General features: G+C 39.6%; 1 protein-coding gene across 1 annotated transcript in view; it reads left to right on the top strand.

The window, feature by feature from the left end:
• SLC25A36 (solute carrier family 25 member 36) overlaps positions 1–13,464 on the top strand; it is a 32,893-nt gene extending 19,429 nt beyond the window's left edge. Inside the window, exons 5-7 of the mRNA XM_017825538.1 lie at positions 5,516–5,582; positions 8,297–8,586; positions 9,316–13,464. Coding sequence (XP_017681027.1) covers positions 5,516–5,582; positions 8,297–8,586; positions 9,316–9,509 — 551 coding nt within the window. The 3' untranslated portion in view covers positions 9,510–13,464. The remainder of the gene's footprint in view (positions 1–5,515; positions 5,583–8,296; positions 8,587–9,315) is intronic.
• The last annotated feature ends 2,858 nt before the right edge of the window (positions 13,465–16,322 follow it).

Genomic DNA, 16,322 nt, shown 5'->3' with positions numbered 1-16,322 from the left:
CTGTCTTGGGAACGTGCTAACCTTGTTTTTGTAATTCTAATATATTTCAGAAAATGCACTTATACCAGCTATTAACAGTTTTACCTGCAAGGTTTGTATTGCTGTATGATGCAAATCAGCTTAAAGAAATGGCAAAATAACAGGGACAAGATTGAATGTGAGCTCTTAATTGGTTGACAGGTTAACGCAGAAGATCATTGCAATATTTGCTTTGAACCTAAGACTTCAAAATTGGCAAGGTGAATAAAGACTTCTAATAATTAGCAAAAAATAATCAGTATTGGTTTTTTTTCTTTTTCAGCTGCCATTGGTTTCAGTAAGAAATTGAGTAAATCAATCTTAAATGAGGGTTGTTGTTTTGGTTTGATGGTTTTTGGGGGGTTATTTTTGGATGTGAACTTTGTTTCATAAAGGCTTTTCTCATGCCAAATGAGCATGAAGGAGGATTTGCACTTACAGAGCTTTTCTTGTAGGTTGCAAAATATGGTAATGATGCAGAAATACAATTTAAAAAAAACCTGTAACTTACCGTTTTATGAAAGTACTGCAAATAGTGAACTTTAGTCAACTTTAAATTCTGTTTACTTGTATCGTATGCTAATAAGTATCTCAGGCTAGATTGATGTCCTTGTTAAATAAGGATTGTCTTATGCACATGGTGTTTTGGGGACTGAAAAGCTGAGATGTGGTATTTTAAGCATTTTTGTTTGGTTTTAGACCTGATTCTTCCTTCTCAAGATAAAAATGGTATATTTATGCTTTTAAGATTTTTCTGCTAAGTTTGTTTGATCCGCAGGAGAATGAATTATCTACATATTAGTAACTGATGCCTTATGCAATTAGAAATGTTTCCTTGCTATGTGCCAGCTCCCAGCATATAGTTCACATCGCTCTCATACCTAAAATATCTGTGTAGTGACATGAAATCTCAACAATCATTTTTGCCGACTCCTCAGCATATCATGTGGTTCTCTTTTTGCAAACTAGGGCAGTGAATATATCTGAGCTTACTACAGGAATGAGTGTTTGCTTGTGTGAAGATAGTTGATCTCTGTACACTTCCAAGTTAGGCTAAATTCTCAGATTCACTATAAACTCTGCTGCCTTGTTGTACGTGGCCTCTTTTGCCACAGAGAAGAAAAACTGTGGAGAACTGAATGAGATACTTGATTCCTGTATGGCTTTCTTATTTGCTTTTTTTTAAATGAATCGTAGCCTCAATCAGACAACATGGTTGCAAATCTGCTGCAAAACTGCTTTGCCTTGTATTGCTGTTGCTGTTCTTTCTAGAACTTCACTGACAAACCAAGCCAAATGCAGATTTTTTTTTTTATTTATTAAAAATAATTGGGACCACTTTATTATTTACAGAGATACAATACTTTTGTGAGTTTTCAGTACTATGTACGCAGTTAATTCATACCAAATAAAATGCATATTTAGTTCATTGGTTTTAGAAAGTTTGATTTCATAAGGCATCTATCTTGTTTTTTCAGTCCTAAGACTAGGCTAGATTTTGTGAATAATATTTTCAAGGGAGTGGGGAAGGAGGAGGGTCCACTTGTAAGTTTGCTATATAGGTAAGTATTTGGAGATGTAAAATTGAACTGCTGCAAATGAGCAGAAATTTCAGTACTCAGTGCATTTTAAACAACTACTTTAATATCTGTGGCCTGTTTTGATTATTTTTCTTTCTTTTTTTTCCTAAACTTTTACCTGCAAAACCAGTTAGATCTCACAATAACTAATTCACAAATCCTTCCGATGGGATTCGATTTGTACACTTGTGTCTGATGAGGTCACTGCTTGTTGTTATGATACAGAAAAGCCTGTGTCTATTTTAGGCATTTACTGTACATTTCTCCCGTGAAAAGAGTGAGATCGTGTCATCTCATGCTCCCCACCCGCAGGTCACTTCCTGCAGAAATATGGACTAACTAAAACCTCGTGAGTACTGAACTGAGCGTCTCTTGCAGCCTCTAGTGTAAGAACCACACAGTGGGTTTGTAATATCTATTGAATAAACAAAATGGGGAATTCATTTGCATTATCTTGAACTCAGATGATGTGCATTGTGCAAAGACATCACTTTTTCTTAACTCTGTTAAGAGTGATTTTTTTTTTTTTTTTTTTTTTTTCCCCCCCCTCGGCAGATCAGGGAAAGGTAGAAAATACCTTTCACTGGTAGCTGCTACTGTACTTAGCTCTGGCTAATTGGAAGCCCCTAATGGGTTAAACAAGGCATTTTGGTTTGGGGGTTTTTTCTTCAGTGTCCCAGAGCTGCCTTTTAAATGCTGCAGCTGATATTCTATGTTGTCATATTATTTCAAAGATCTCTTTTCTTTTTCTTTTTTAATATGTATATAATCTCCTTTCTGTCTCTTTCTGTTTACTCTTTTGATTTGTTTTCATTTGACTTCTTTGGATTTTTAATTTAGCATTCCATGTTCACATGTGTCTTATCAATTACATTGGCTTATAGAGAAAAAAGCAAAACCCCTGTCCTTGGAAATATGATGCATAATAGGAATACCTGGGATCTTACCTGTCAGTAGCTGTAATAGCTGAAAAAGTAGATGGAGAATTTTTTTGTCTGAAAGTGGGATAAAATTTCATAGAAGAAAAGTACAGGAGTCTGTAGTATTGCCAAATTTATCTATACTTGTATTGAATCTGGAATCTTTCTTGAGGGTACAACACATTGATAAGCATTGTAAAGCATTATAAATTTCATTGAGACTTCTGAAAAGAAAAATTAAACAATTGGTGGAGCTTCATGGTAGCTGTTGAAAGTCTCCAACCTTTATTTTTTAACAAATATTGTGCTAGAGACTTTATTTAAAAATGAAAGGTTATCAAAGATCCCAAATGGTGTTTTTCATGTTTTGGAGGGTTTTCCTTGGTGTCAGCATCACTCAACTCTTAATTCATTTTTTTTCCACTGACTATATTTACTACATTACCTGTAAGAATTGACCTGTAGTCATTTCATCCTGAAACCTGAATTACTGAGGGACCTTTGATTTGAAAGCTTTGGTTTGAACTGTCAGTTTAGGCTTTTGACAGCCCTAAGAGAAAAAAATTGGCCATGTTGCTTAGTGTCTGATCCTACTTTTGGGGGTGCTGCACTTAGACAATGCCCAGGGAGTGCAGTTTGGGACAGAGTAGGGGCTGCATCCTGTGCCAACCACCCTTCACTGGAAATTTCCAGTGTACTCTTCCCAGCCTGCTTAGAAGTGTCAGGCTGCTGCTGTGGGTGACTACAGTCACTGCTGTCACCCAGACACTGCCACTGATCTCACTTTGCATTTCCTGTCCCAGATTTAGGATCTGCAGAGACCCTTTTTTTGGGTTGAATAGGAAGGAGGAAGGGCTGAGTAGATAAGGCTGTAATGTACAGTCTAACAGTAACAAAATTCCAAAGCTTGCATGAATAGGAATGCAAAAGATTTTATTTTGTTCACTTGAAATCAAGAACTAGGAGAGACTTAAGAACTAATTTTGGTTTTGAGAGAAGTCTTTCCTGGAAAATATGTTGATAGGCAAAGTTAGTAATTTTTCCTCACCTTATTTCAAAGCCTTTATTGCAGTCCTGGGCATTCCTAGTACCCTTTACTCCACTCTAGATATGGAAAGATTCTGATTTGAAGTCAAAGAAAATTAAAACTTTATAAGTGATAGTGTAAAGAAATAAAAACAATGTTGGAATCAGTGGAGTTTCTAAGACATTGAATGACCAGTCAGACTCTGACTAGTTGGGCTACAGAGCTGATTTTGCAGATGTGATGTGTTCTAAAAACATCCTGTGCCTTGTTATGGCAGAGTAGTTCCTCAGTGCTTTAAGTGTTTACATAATTACTTACCTACCTAAAGTAGAGATGTAAAACACTTGTCTCCTTAGAATTTCACTCCATCATATGAAGCATATACATGTACCAAGACATAGACAAAAAGAGTAGTGTATTTAAAAAAAAAAGGCAATTCCAAACCCTTTTATCTACCACAGAAAGTTACTTGATTAAGAAGTTTGAGTCAGTTTAAAAATCTAATCAGAAGATTAAACAGAAGCCTCCAATGTGTTTTTGTGCTCTTGGTGTAGATAACCAGCTAAATCTTAGCTGCCAAACCTGTCTTTAGACAACTGTCTTTAGAGCTGTAGCTGAAAATCCTGATGGGATATTTAAGATTTGGGGGTGGCAACAGAACAAACTTTAGAACAGTTAAGATCCCCTGGCATTTCTGAGTATTGCAGACCTTTGTGTGCAATGTCAAGTAGATTGTGATTGCCCAGGAGTAACATGTATGCAAACAGTTCTGCTAAATACATTTCTGTAAGCTGCTAATGATCTCCCTAAACAAGCTTATCAATAGCCTGTTCCTTGGATAAGTATGGTGCACCATATGTGCACTGAGTCAGGTAACTCTCTTGCTTTCCCACAACCCCAGTCCATCCCCCTGCAGGAGGGCAGCATGTCTCTGTAGTGATATACCAGCCATGTGTGTCACTTAAAAAGCAAGTGTCTAAATTTATCATCTCTTGCTTGGCCATGTTCCAGCTTTTCCCTTTTCCTATTCTCTCCTGCAGACATGACACCTCATTAATGGTGCATGTGTGGTATTACGACTCAATGGTTTGTTTTATTTTACTTTTTTCAGAGCTACCTTTCACTCTGCTCTCTATCTCTCTCCACAGTTGTGCAGAAGTAAGAGTGATTCTTACTTCTTTTTTTTTCTTTATTTTGTTTCTGTTTCTCTTTTTCTTCCTTTTTCTTTTTCTTTAGTGGACTGAAAATCAAAGCTTTAACCCTTGGCCCTTATGCAAGCCTGAATAGTTGCTGTCTGAATAGTTAGAATTCATAGTGTTAACTTTAACAATTTAAACACTCATATGCTTGTAAAAGTATTCCTAGGCCAGCCAACAATCTCTGCTTTGAATACTAAATACCACTCAAATTTAACTGCTCTTTATAGTTCAGTATTAGAAGGTCTCTTAATTTACAGTAATATATGCCTTTTGACTGCACCAAAAGTAGTATTTATTCAGTCTGCATGCTTTCAAACTCGGATTGTATTTCAGGTAACAAAGTAAATTGACACAATGTTTTCTACCATCTCAAATTGCTATAGCTGTCTCTGCAATGCATTCTTATTGACATTTTTGCCAAATTGGCTGTGATATTAGTCTAGCTGGCATTGCTGTTCTGTGGTGTCAAAACAGAGTTGGTATTAGATAGGAAGAGAAATGTACTTAATTTGGCTTACTATATATGGGGCATTTCTTGCTAAGATTTAAACATACTCAATATTAATGTAAAATTTAAAAGTAACCTAAGTGTTTATTGGCTGTATGGATTCATAAAATGTCAGTAAAGGGCTACAAGAGGTACTTCTGCAAAGTCAGTATAGTCCGAGTTTTTGCATCCACTGTACCTTACTGTGTGTGTTTTAAACTTTAATGCAGTTGTTGTTCTTGGGGTATTATCACATCTAACGTTGTTCTTTTTACATTTTTTAGGTTTTACTGCGATCACAACAACTAATCCCATTTGGTTGGTGAAGACACGATTACAGCTTGATGCCAGGTATGGTGACAATGGGAAATACCACTGCTGGGATCAAGTTACACCGAAGTGTTGGGATGTTCTGCATCCCAAAATAGAATTAATTTTTAAACATTCAACATTTCAGATTTGGAAAGTTGATGCTGATCTACCTATAAGTTATACTCTCATATTTACTATTTTAATCTCCATTCTGAGGTGTGCTTGAAGCACTATAGTAGACTGGCCAGAAAACTTGGAATTAATTACAAGGTTAACAGTCTCGTTAAAATAAGTAGATTTTGGTGCTATGTGCAACCTGATGTCATCTTGTGCCTCTGCTTGTTTTTTACTGAATAGTCAGTTAAACTTCTTAAACTACAGGGCTTTAAAGAAATTAGGGAAATTATCGATTTCTTGTGCACAGTATTTCTCTGCATTATATCAAGCACATTGTTCATGTTGAGACCTGAAGAAGGATCTTCTTTGTATAATACTGCAGTTACCTGGGCTAGTCAAGCATGTACTGCATTCTCAGCTCTTCTAATTCGGTTGTTAATAGAGGCATAAAAACACTTGGTCTGTGGGATTATCCTGGCCTGATCTTGTTTCTATTGAAGTTCTCAAAAATGATCCCAGTAAGAGCTGGAGAAGGCTTATGTTCTGTTCTCAAAGTGACATTGCTTTGGCCTTCAAGACAATGTTGTGCATTTGGACATCAGAAGAGCAAACACTTGCAGCAGTCTGTCAGTGCACCAGTCCAGGTGTACAGGCATATGTGGGGACTGGGAGTGTCCCTGAAGCTGCAGCTCCAGCTGCTCTTCTCACCAGCTCCTTCTCAGTTTTCTGCAGTGCCCTCTACCCAGCTTACTCAGTCTCCAACTTGTAGCTCTATGTGCTCAGTCTTTCTCTTAAACCTCGTAATGTTCATTGCATTTAACATTGCAGGTTCAAACCATCAAGACTTAAATTCTGCCATCTGGTGATGCCTCTTACTGCTTATATAATAGTTGCTGCCAGGGTCTGTCTTGTTCTGACAGTGTCCATGAGTTACCATAACTTCTTACAAGGTTATTTGCTGTTTTATTCTGTGACTGTCTCACTCGGACCCCTACTGGCACAATCCATATATTCCAAGTGCCTGCACTCACGACCGTAGGGGAAGCACATCTTGTGCAGTGTTGTAATGGTTTTGTGTATCTGTGTACAGTGTGTGGCAGCTTGAACCTGGCTGGATGCCAGACACCCACCAAAGCTGCTGTGTCACTCTGCAAGTGGACAGGGGAGAAAAAATATAACCAAAGGCTCATGAGTTGAGATAAGGACTGGGAGAGATCACTCACGGAGTACTGTCACAGGCAAAACAGACTTGACTTGGGGGATATTAATTGAATTTATTATGAACAAAATGAGAGCAGCAGGATCATGAGAAGTCAAATAAATCTTAAAAACACCTTCACCCCACTGTTCCCTCCTTCCTGAGCTCTGTGTCTTCCCCCTCAGCAGCACAGAGGGATGGGGAATGGGGATTGTGGTCAGTTCATCGCACGTTGTTCTTGCTGCTGCTCAGGGAGAAGTCTCCCCATGCTCCAGTTTGGGGTCCCTCCCACAGGAGACAGTCCTCCAGGAACTTCTCCACCATGAGTCTGTCCCACAGGCAACAGTTCTCCATGAACTGCTATAGCAACCTGCACTCTTCTGTAGAGTGCAATCCTTCAGGCACAACCTGCTCCAGCGTGGGTCCTCCACAGGGTCACAAGTCCTGTTAGGACCCTGCTCCAGCATGGGTTTCCCACCTCCTCCCCATCCTTCTTCACTGACCTTGGTGTCTGGATAGTTGTTCCTCTCACATATTCTCACTCTGCTCTTCTCTGGCCACAATTACATCTGCACAATAACTTTTTTCCTTCTTGAATGTGTTATCCCAGAGGCATTACTATCATTCCTGATTTGCTGGCCTTGGCCAGTGATGGGTCCAGCTGGAGCCAGCTGGCCTTGGCTCTGCTGGACATCGGGGAAGTTTCTGGCAGCTTCCCACAGAAGCAACCCCTGTATCCCCCCTGCTGCCAAAACCTGGCAACATAAACCCAGTACACATGCTAAGTATTTCAATATGCACAATTTAATTCAATAAGCAAGCTCAAAACGGGAATAAAATTTTATTTGCCAAATACTGCTTGATACAGTCACGTCTAATGAGCATTTTCCTTGACATCAGCAGTGGCTTAGTTGAGTCAAATAACAGCTACCAGTGTTGCATTGGTTGATGTGCTAGTTGTTTGCTGAGAGCTGTAATGCTGTAGGGCCTGCTGTTCAAACTCTGTAATTACTATGCTATGGAGCGCTTTATTTCAGGCAACACTTAGGGGAAATCCATTATGCAAAAGAAAATGGTGATTTTTCTCAGGAGTCACTGACATTGACAGCCCATTTGGGAGTCTGTTTTCAAGCAGTTTAATCCTTTATTGCAGAGTTGGGGGGGGCTTAGAGCTGTTGAACCCGTCTACATGATACTTTTTTCTTTAGTCAGCATATGAAGTTTGGCTTGGATTCCATGTAATGCTTTACCTGTGTTTAGTGCTAAAGGTCTTTGAGACTTTCAAGTTTTGTGTGTTCTTAACGGTATCTGACTTGGAGCTTCTCAACATCAATGTTGGATATTTCCTAAGTCTCCTCATCACTCAAAGAAAAACTGTTTAACTGTTGTCCAGTCCCAAGTTGCACCAGTTGATATATGACTTGTTTTCTCCTTTTAGGAATCGTGGAGAAAAGCGAATGAGTGCTCTTGAGTGTGTCCGAAAAGTTTATCGATCAGATGGTGTTAAAGGCTTTTACAGAGGAATGTCAGCATCCTATGCAGGCATATCTGAGACTGTTATTCATTTTGTTATTTATGAGAGTATTAAGAAAAAACTGCTGGAGTATAAGACTGCTTCTCCCATGGACAGTGAGGATGACTCAGCAAAAGAAGCATCGGACTTTGTGGGAATGATGATGGCTGCTGCCACTTCCAAAACTTGTGCAACATCAATAGCATATCCCCATGGTAAGTGGGGCATGTAGAGTTGAGAACCTGAGTCAGATCCACCAGAGGGAGTCTTTTCAGTGATATTTGTAGCTGGCTTTGGTTCACTTGCTCAAGAAATATTTCTTTGTCTAAAGCTTTTCACATCAGATTTGGCAGGTCAACGTGAGAGTGGTATTCAGAAATGGAAGTGCTTTAAAGTGGGTGTCTAGCATGGCCTTCTCTTAGGAAATCTTTATTTTGCCAAAGGTTTACCAGGGTATGGCCCGAAGTACTTAAGGAGATCCTCTTTCAATTGGAATCTATCTCCTCAGCAATTTTCCGTAATTTTCCAGCAAGTTCTTGTCTCCCTTCTAGAAAAACAGGCTGTCTAGTTTGTGTTTCAGTCACACTTGATTCTCCTGCAAAATAATTGTGTATCCATAAGGTTTGTTAATGAACTGAACACTAAACCAGTGTCAACTTCTGAGCTAAAATGTAAACCCAAACAACAGTCCTTTTCTGGGCTGTAACTAAGCAAAACAATTAACCTTGTTCAGTCAGGTATCTATTGCTGCTGAAAACATAACTTGTTTTCTTCTCTACACATACTTGGTTTGCTACTCCCTTTTTGGTTGTTTTTTTTTTAAAGAGGGGTTCTGAGATTGAGAACTTGAGGAGGGGGATTTTCATGTAACAAATCACTGATTGGTTTCTGGGGAAAATAATGCAAAGTGGTGAACGTAACCACATGTGGTTTTCTTTGTACAGAGGTTGTACGAACAAGACTAAGAGAAGAGGGAACAAAATACAGATCTTTCTTCCAGACACTGTCTTTGCTTGTGCGAGAGGAAGGGTACGGATCCCTGTACCGAGGCTTAACCACGCACCTGATCAGACAGATCCCAAACACAGCTATCATGATGTCAACCTATGAAGTTGTAGTCTACTTGCTTGATGGATAGCAGTGTGACAAGGCTTCCTGGAAGAAGGTGGAAGATGGAAAGACTGGAGTGGACCACTGAATGTCAATGCTATTGTGGTGGGCAAAAGGAACGCTATGTCAAGAACAAGCAGCTGTAGACAAAACAGAAGGTTGATTGTGGGCAACTATGAATAATTTTGCTGCCTTATTGTGTGGTCTCTTGGCAGTGTGACAAATAGGAACTGCCGCTTAGGGAATGCCTTCATACATTTCTTAATTCAAAATTATTACTTCCTTTTCATCTGTTAAGCTAGACAAAGCCATGGAATTACCTTCAGAGACCTGATGGGTGAGGGAGGGAAGATAAGATATGTTCTTGGGCAGCCTTATTCACTTTTCTTAGTGATTGTTCTGTTTTACTTCACAGTAACCTGTTGGAAGAATGGACAAGACAGTACTTTTGTAGATTTCTGTACCTGAAGGTTCATAAAGAGACTTGAGGTAGTAGTCAGTGTGTAAAGTTTTCCATGTTGCTACCTCAAGACAAAATATGGTGCAGGGACCCAGAACAGAGTTATTTCTTCACTACAAAAGGTGATACTTTTTGTAGTTTTTAGTTTGCTTATGGTTGGGTTTCCCCCCCTTAAATTTTGAGCAGTGTTGTAGGTTAGCAAGAGAGGATCTGATTACTGAACTCTTCAGGTTATCAGTCTGTTAATACTGGATGTATGTGGATTTCTGGTTCTGCTGTATCGTCCTTTTTCTCTTCTGGAACTGTTGTTAAGTAGAGAGACCTATGAAACATTGTCCTGTATCATCAGTTTTCCTTGCCAACCTGTTCAGGTCACTCACACAGCTAAGGAAGAAGTTGGTGAATGCTACTTTATAGCCTTTTTAAGGATTTGTAATGTGATCCGAAATCTTAACTAGTCCAGCCTCCTGTTTGTGAAGACAGGATTGACACAGATAGTTTCATGCTGCCTAAGCACAAGCTGTATTACCCCTAAATGTCTGGATTACCTATACTTTTATGGAAGTACTGAGAGAGAGCACATATCACTGTGGCTAAGGTGACCAGAAAGCAGAAACCAGTTGAAGCTGTGATAGATCTTTTCAGTGCAGACAGGCTCTGTGCAGAAGGATGGAGAAAATTGCAGTTGAGATTTTCTTGAAAGCGTTCCCCTTGATAATTGCTGTATCACATCTGTCAGCTTGAGCCTGTGTCCTGAACTGCAGCTGACAGTGTAACCTTGTCCTCTACATTGTCTGAATATTCAGACATTGTTTTTACTCCATAAGCCAATAGCAAAACAATGCCTTGCATTCAGCAGCGAGACTTAGCTGGTTTTTTGTCATAATTTACGGAGTTTTCCAAAATCATACAACTGGAGTGATAAAAAGTTGAACGTTACAGGAACTTTTACAGCTTTCTAGATGTCTCTGCAGTCTGCATCCATTATCCTTAGGAGAAAGATGATCATTATAAATTGGGGGCAATAGCTTTCTACTCATAAATGCTGCTACACTGGCATGGACAGAACTGTGCTATCAACTCTTCCAGTGTGGTACTTCAGTACACTTGAACTGTGCATTGTGTGCAATGGCTTTATTTTATGAATGACTTCTTATGCACTTTGTGGCCTTCTTAGGGCTTATGAATTTTCTTCCTCTTACTGATTATCTGTAGCCAAACTGTGTTTGAAATATGCAGTTGGGTTTTAAGCAAAGCATGTGGTTTGATTTCTGTGTAAGCTGTGCAAGAGTTCATGCTGTAGATCCATAGCATCTCTGCAGTGGTTCTGTAGGCTCTATGTAAAAGCTCAAAGCTTGCAGAACAATCAGTCTGGGTTTTTCTCATTTTCTTTCCTTAATTTTGACCCTTGTCGTGTTCTCCACACAGTGTCGAAGTCCTTGAGTATTTAATGTAATTTTCTATATTAATTGCTCATCCTCTAAAAGCCATCCATAGTGTGTACAGTGACCTTGCAATGCAAAATTGACTTCCCTTCTTGGAAAATGTTATCTTTTTAAAGACATAGCATGGTCTGAGATGTGACCATGGTGACTTGATTGTCCCAAAGAAGTGAAAGGAGTGCTTAAATGTGTTCTAAAGTGGGCTTTTTCTAGTGATCTCTCCAGGAAAAGTCTGGAGTATTCATGACTCTGACCTAAGCCTTGCTGTTATGCCATTGTTCAGGAATAGTGACTTACTGTAACTTCTGTTGTGTGGAAAGTGGGTCACTCTCCAGGCTATCCAGATAGTTCAGTCACAGCCAAAACTTAGATTCAGCTTTGGAATTCATGAACGTGATAATCACTTGGATTTGCCGAGGCTTCATGAGAGTTACTCTCCTGTTTGGATACATTGTCCCTTGGTTCCATGTTTGTCTCCCATGAATTCCCTGGGTACTGTGTGTGTGCCTTCTCTGGGGGAAAGCAGAGCCCCTTGGGTTGATATGGACACGTTCACAAGGACAACTGAATACGGGAGGCAGCAGCTTAAAGTAGACAATCAGTTTATTATTCCACTTCTTTAATGGATGTTCCAGCTTTGTTTTAAATTTCAGGGGTGATCTTTTTGATTTGCTTTACATAACCAAACATAACCCCCAAAATTCTTGGGATTTTTTGCTATTTTTTTAAACTATCAGTACCTGCAAAGTTACCTCTGAAATGTTTCCCAAAGATCTGTAAATTATTTATATAGTTTTCTTCATATTTATTATAAAAAGTCAAAGGGAATAAAAAGATGCTACATTCAATAATATCTTTAAGTACAGAGCTGAAAGGAGTGCATTTAAACTGGTCATCTTGATTTGTATTTGAGTGTCGCGTGTTTGTGTCACGCTTGTCTGTGCTAGAGGCGAAGGTCTGGGATGTCTGAAGCTCGGTAGTTAATTGGCTTCCCGCTATTCCCCTCGCCTGGGTCAGACCGAGCTGTTGGGCCCGCGGGTTGGCTGCGGGAGGCTGCAGTTCCCCGGCGCGGCCCGCAGGTGGCAGCGGAGCACGCCCGCTCCGCTGAGCCGCGCTGGGAACGCGGCGAGGGAAAGCCGTGGAAAACTGATTCCCGTGAGCGCAGACACATTCCCGAGCCCCTCCCGTCCGTTCGGCTCCTGCAGTGCTGTGTGGAAACAGCTGAGCTGGGGTGTCTTGCGGGGGGGCTGAGCCCAGCCTTTCACCTGATGGATAGATTTTATTTTTTTTTTTTGGTCTGAGTTTCTGGTCTGCTCCTCTGTGTAGTTTGAAGTAGGTTTACAGTAGGGAGCTGTGGAGTTCTTGGTTGTTCTGATTGTAACTGAAACATCACCTGTCCACTTGTATATTAACACTGAACCGATCTCGTTCTCTGTTTACATAATGCACTCCGTATATTCCCTTGCTGATTGAGATGTTAATGACATCTGATGGTTTGTTAATGACAGTTTGTTATTCTGTTTTTCTTATGACCTCTGTAACATTCCTCAGACTGTAGCATTGTAAAAGGATGCTTCCAGAGACAAAACATTGGAGAGCCTTTATAAGTGTTGCTTCCTGTTTAAACTGTTCAAATTTGGAAACAAGCAGAATGCTGAAGTGTGCCTAGGTAAATGTACTTTTTTCAACTTTCTGTTTGTTAAAACTGAGTTATGTTTTTTCAGTTCTTCTATTTAAGAGTCTGCCTACCCTGCATATGTGAACATAACTATGCCCTCAGAGTCATAGCTAAACACTCACAGATGACAGTTTGAGAATACTGCAGTGCTCATGTGAGGTTTGCTATTATTCTTGCATACATGTAGTTGGCTGTAAACTATGTGCATTTACTCTGTATTTATATAGTTTAACTTTTTTGTTTGGATTGCTTTAAACTTCAAAGCAAATTAAAATGATGTGCTTCTCTTCAAATGTTGCCTTCTGTGCTAAACTGTACACTGTTTTTAACCTTTGAATTTTTCTATTATTGATACATACCAGTGCCTGGAGAGTTGTAATTAAAAATGAGCAATTCATTAGGAGATCCTAGTGAGTCATTTTATCTTGTGCCATTTTATAGTAGCTGGAAAGGGTTGTATCTGTATTGTACCTATAATATGGTCTTCTGGGAGGGATTTGTGGATGACTTAAACTAGTAGAGTGTGTCTGTGCAGTTGATTTGAATACTTTTACCTTTGCAGAACTAAGTGGTTCTGCCTGTCAACTGAGATTCAATAACTAGTACAAACCACTGCTTGCAAAAATAAGAACGAAGGGCAGTAATTCCTTAAAATCTTCAGAGTTAACTCCAAGTGCAGTTATAACTAAGTCCTTGAATCACTGTTAGATACTGATTTTTCTTACAGTATGTTGTGTTTAATCTGAAGTCTGTCCCCAGAACTTCCTCACAAATTGTTCTGCAGACATATACATGGGTTTGGTTTGGTGATTGTGTGCTCTTTTTCTTCCCTCTCAGTGTGTGTTCTGGAACTAAACCTTTGCAGCCTTTAATATGGGGCCTGGCTTGATGTCTGATTTGATTCTTTTAGCTGTTCAGAACTACTTCAAAACTTGCATTAAATCAGCACATCTGTGATAATTCTTTTTTTCAGTAAGTGTTAATGTGAATTGACCTGCCTTGCTCTACTTTGTAGCTCCCGGGTCAGCCAGGCTTAGGGGTGATCAGTCCTCTGGAACCAGTACAGGCAACCAATGTGTGTATCCCTGGCACATCTGAAATTGTGCCTCTGACTGGCATAACTGGAATTGTCTGTTATTGATCTTTCACTTCTACCCTCCTAGAGACGCATTGGCAGGGCTGAGCTCAGGTGAAGTCTTTGAGGATGTATTTTGTCCATCTGCTTTACTACACCTTCTGCTGGAGGGGTCCTGTTAAACTTGCCCTGGTCAACAAGAATGTGTATAAAATGAAGGTGTATTTAAAGTGCTAATTGATTATGGCTTGGCATTAATGCAGCACTGTAGTCTGACATAGATGCAACCTCAAAGCATGTAAGGCTTAACAATGACCTCTTTCACAAAAGAAAACCCTTGAATTTGATAATGCACTTACACTAAAATAAAATGTACTTGCGAAGACAAACCCTCCTCTCATCTTGTATGTGCTGTTGCCAGCCACTGTGCTTTGTGCTGACTCAGAACATCCTAATCTTCCTGCACAGCTTCTGTAAAAGGCAGGAAATGCCAGGACAGGAATCTAGTTCTCATGAGCAAATTGATGCAAACAAAATGGTACCTTGAACTGTGGGAGATGTATTGGAGCAGAGGAGCTTCTGGTTTTGTAGATGGAATGTTTCAAGGGATGTTCTTAAGACTAGGCTCACTAATGCAGAGATACTTGTCACTGATGGAATTGTGTGAAGGGAACTAGAAGCATTCAAAGACAAGCTCCACATGGTGAAAATGACTGCTAATTCTGGGTAGACCTCTACAAAGGGAATGTTTCTTCCTTTATCTGTGGCTGTTTGGAAGCTGGTAGCTTTTCCTAATCCTGCTTCTGCAGCAGACACTTGGGATGGACTGAGGATGTACGTGTTGAAATTCTCTGGAATGTAAACAAAATGCAAAGCCATCTGTTCTGAGACTTGGGCATCCATTCAGACTTTTGAAAACAGGTATACAATGTGCAAGTGTGGCAGCAAATATCTTAAGGACCAGCAAAGTAAGATTAAATAACAGTGCAAAATGTGTATTCAGTCAGTAACAAAATAATAATGAGGATTTTTGCTCTAGGCCAGGAGTGTCACTTTCTCAGTTGGACAGAAGACTCCATATATAGTTTTCAACAATGATCACTGTTGCCTATTTAAAAAAAAAATACAATTCCAGCATGCTAAATGGAAGCATAGACAGCATTTTTTTTGTATGTGTAAATCTCAGGCTGACTTAACTTGGGGTACATTAACAGCTCTGCTTTATCACACCTATAGAAGAGAGAAGGTTATAAAAAGTGATCATAGAAGGAAGTGTATGTATCCTACCAGAGCATGGTGTTTTACAGAAGAAAAAACTTAGAAGGGTAAGTACTATGGGTGAAAGCATTAAGTTGCAAGACCTGCTGCTACAAAATGAGCTATTTGCTGGCTGTTAGCTTGGATATAAGAAAGCTTTTAATGATCAGTGCAAAACAGTCTTATATAGTAGTAAGAGCAGGAAGGAAGAAGGCACTTCAGAGTGCCTGAGCAGCACATGAAAGGGATGCCATGATCTGGTGGCCTGTGATAGCTCATACCTAAATGGTCTCTTCTGTGTCTTTAGTAGGGATTAGGCTCTCTGTGGGGGAATTAATCACACTGTGTTTGGGGGCTGCATGGAGCTTGTTCCAGGAGAACTCATGGAAAAGATGAACTAAAGCTTGTCCTACCTACTTCCCCCTGCCCCAGCCTTTCGCCCTCAGAACCAACCACTCAAAGAACTTTTCTTTCTGATATCTCCCTTCATATATATGTATCTTTAATCAGTTTGTCACTTTAACTGAACAATGTAACTTATTATGTTGCTGATCTGAATTTTTCCTGGTCTTATGCCACACATTGCTTTTCTGCAAGCGTTTTATTTTTGTCCCTGTCTGAGGAATGACACTGTTGTGTGCAAAGGTGCTAGGAAACAGTATATGGTTTTTTTATAAGGATATATCCTTCTGGGCTGGTTCAGCCTACTGCATTCCCATTGCATACAGTTGTTCTCTACTTTACCAGGGAAAGGATTTTGTAGATTTAAAATCATTAGAAGAGGTGAGAAGGTAATGTGATTGGTTTTGTTTAGTATTGTTTTCAATAGATACAATACATCAATAAAGTTAGATGTATAACAGTATTTTTAAATGGAGAAAGTGGCCCCTTTCTCTGTAATTCTCACCTAAGGGAATAAAGCTCTCAAA

This window comes from Lepidothrix coronata, unplaced genomic scaffold (genome assembly GCF_001604755.1).
Source record: "Lepidothrix coronata isolate B3197 unplaced genomic scaffold, Lepidothrix_coronata-1.0 Scaffold120, whole genome shotgun sequence".
In the NCBI taxonomy this organism is placed as follows: domain Eukaryota; kingdom Metazoa; phylum Chordata; class Aves; order Passeriformes; family Pipridae; genus Lepidothrix; species Lepidothrix coronata.
This window is presented reverse-complemented; position numbering and strand designations above follow the sequence as displayed.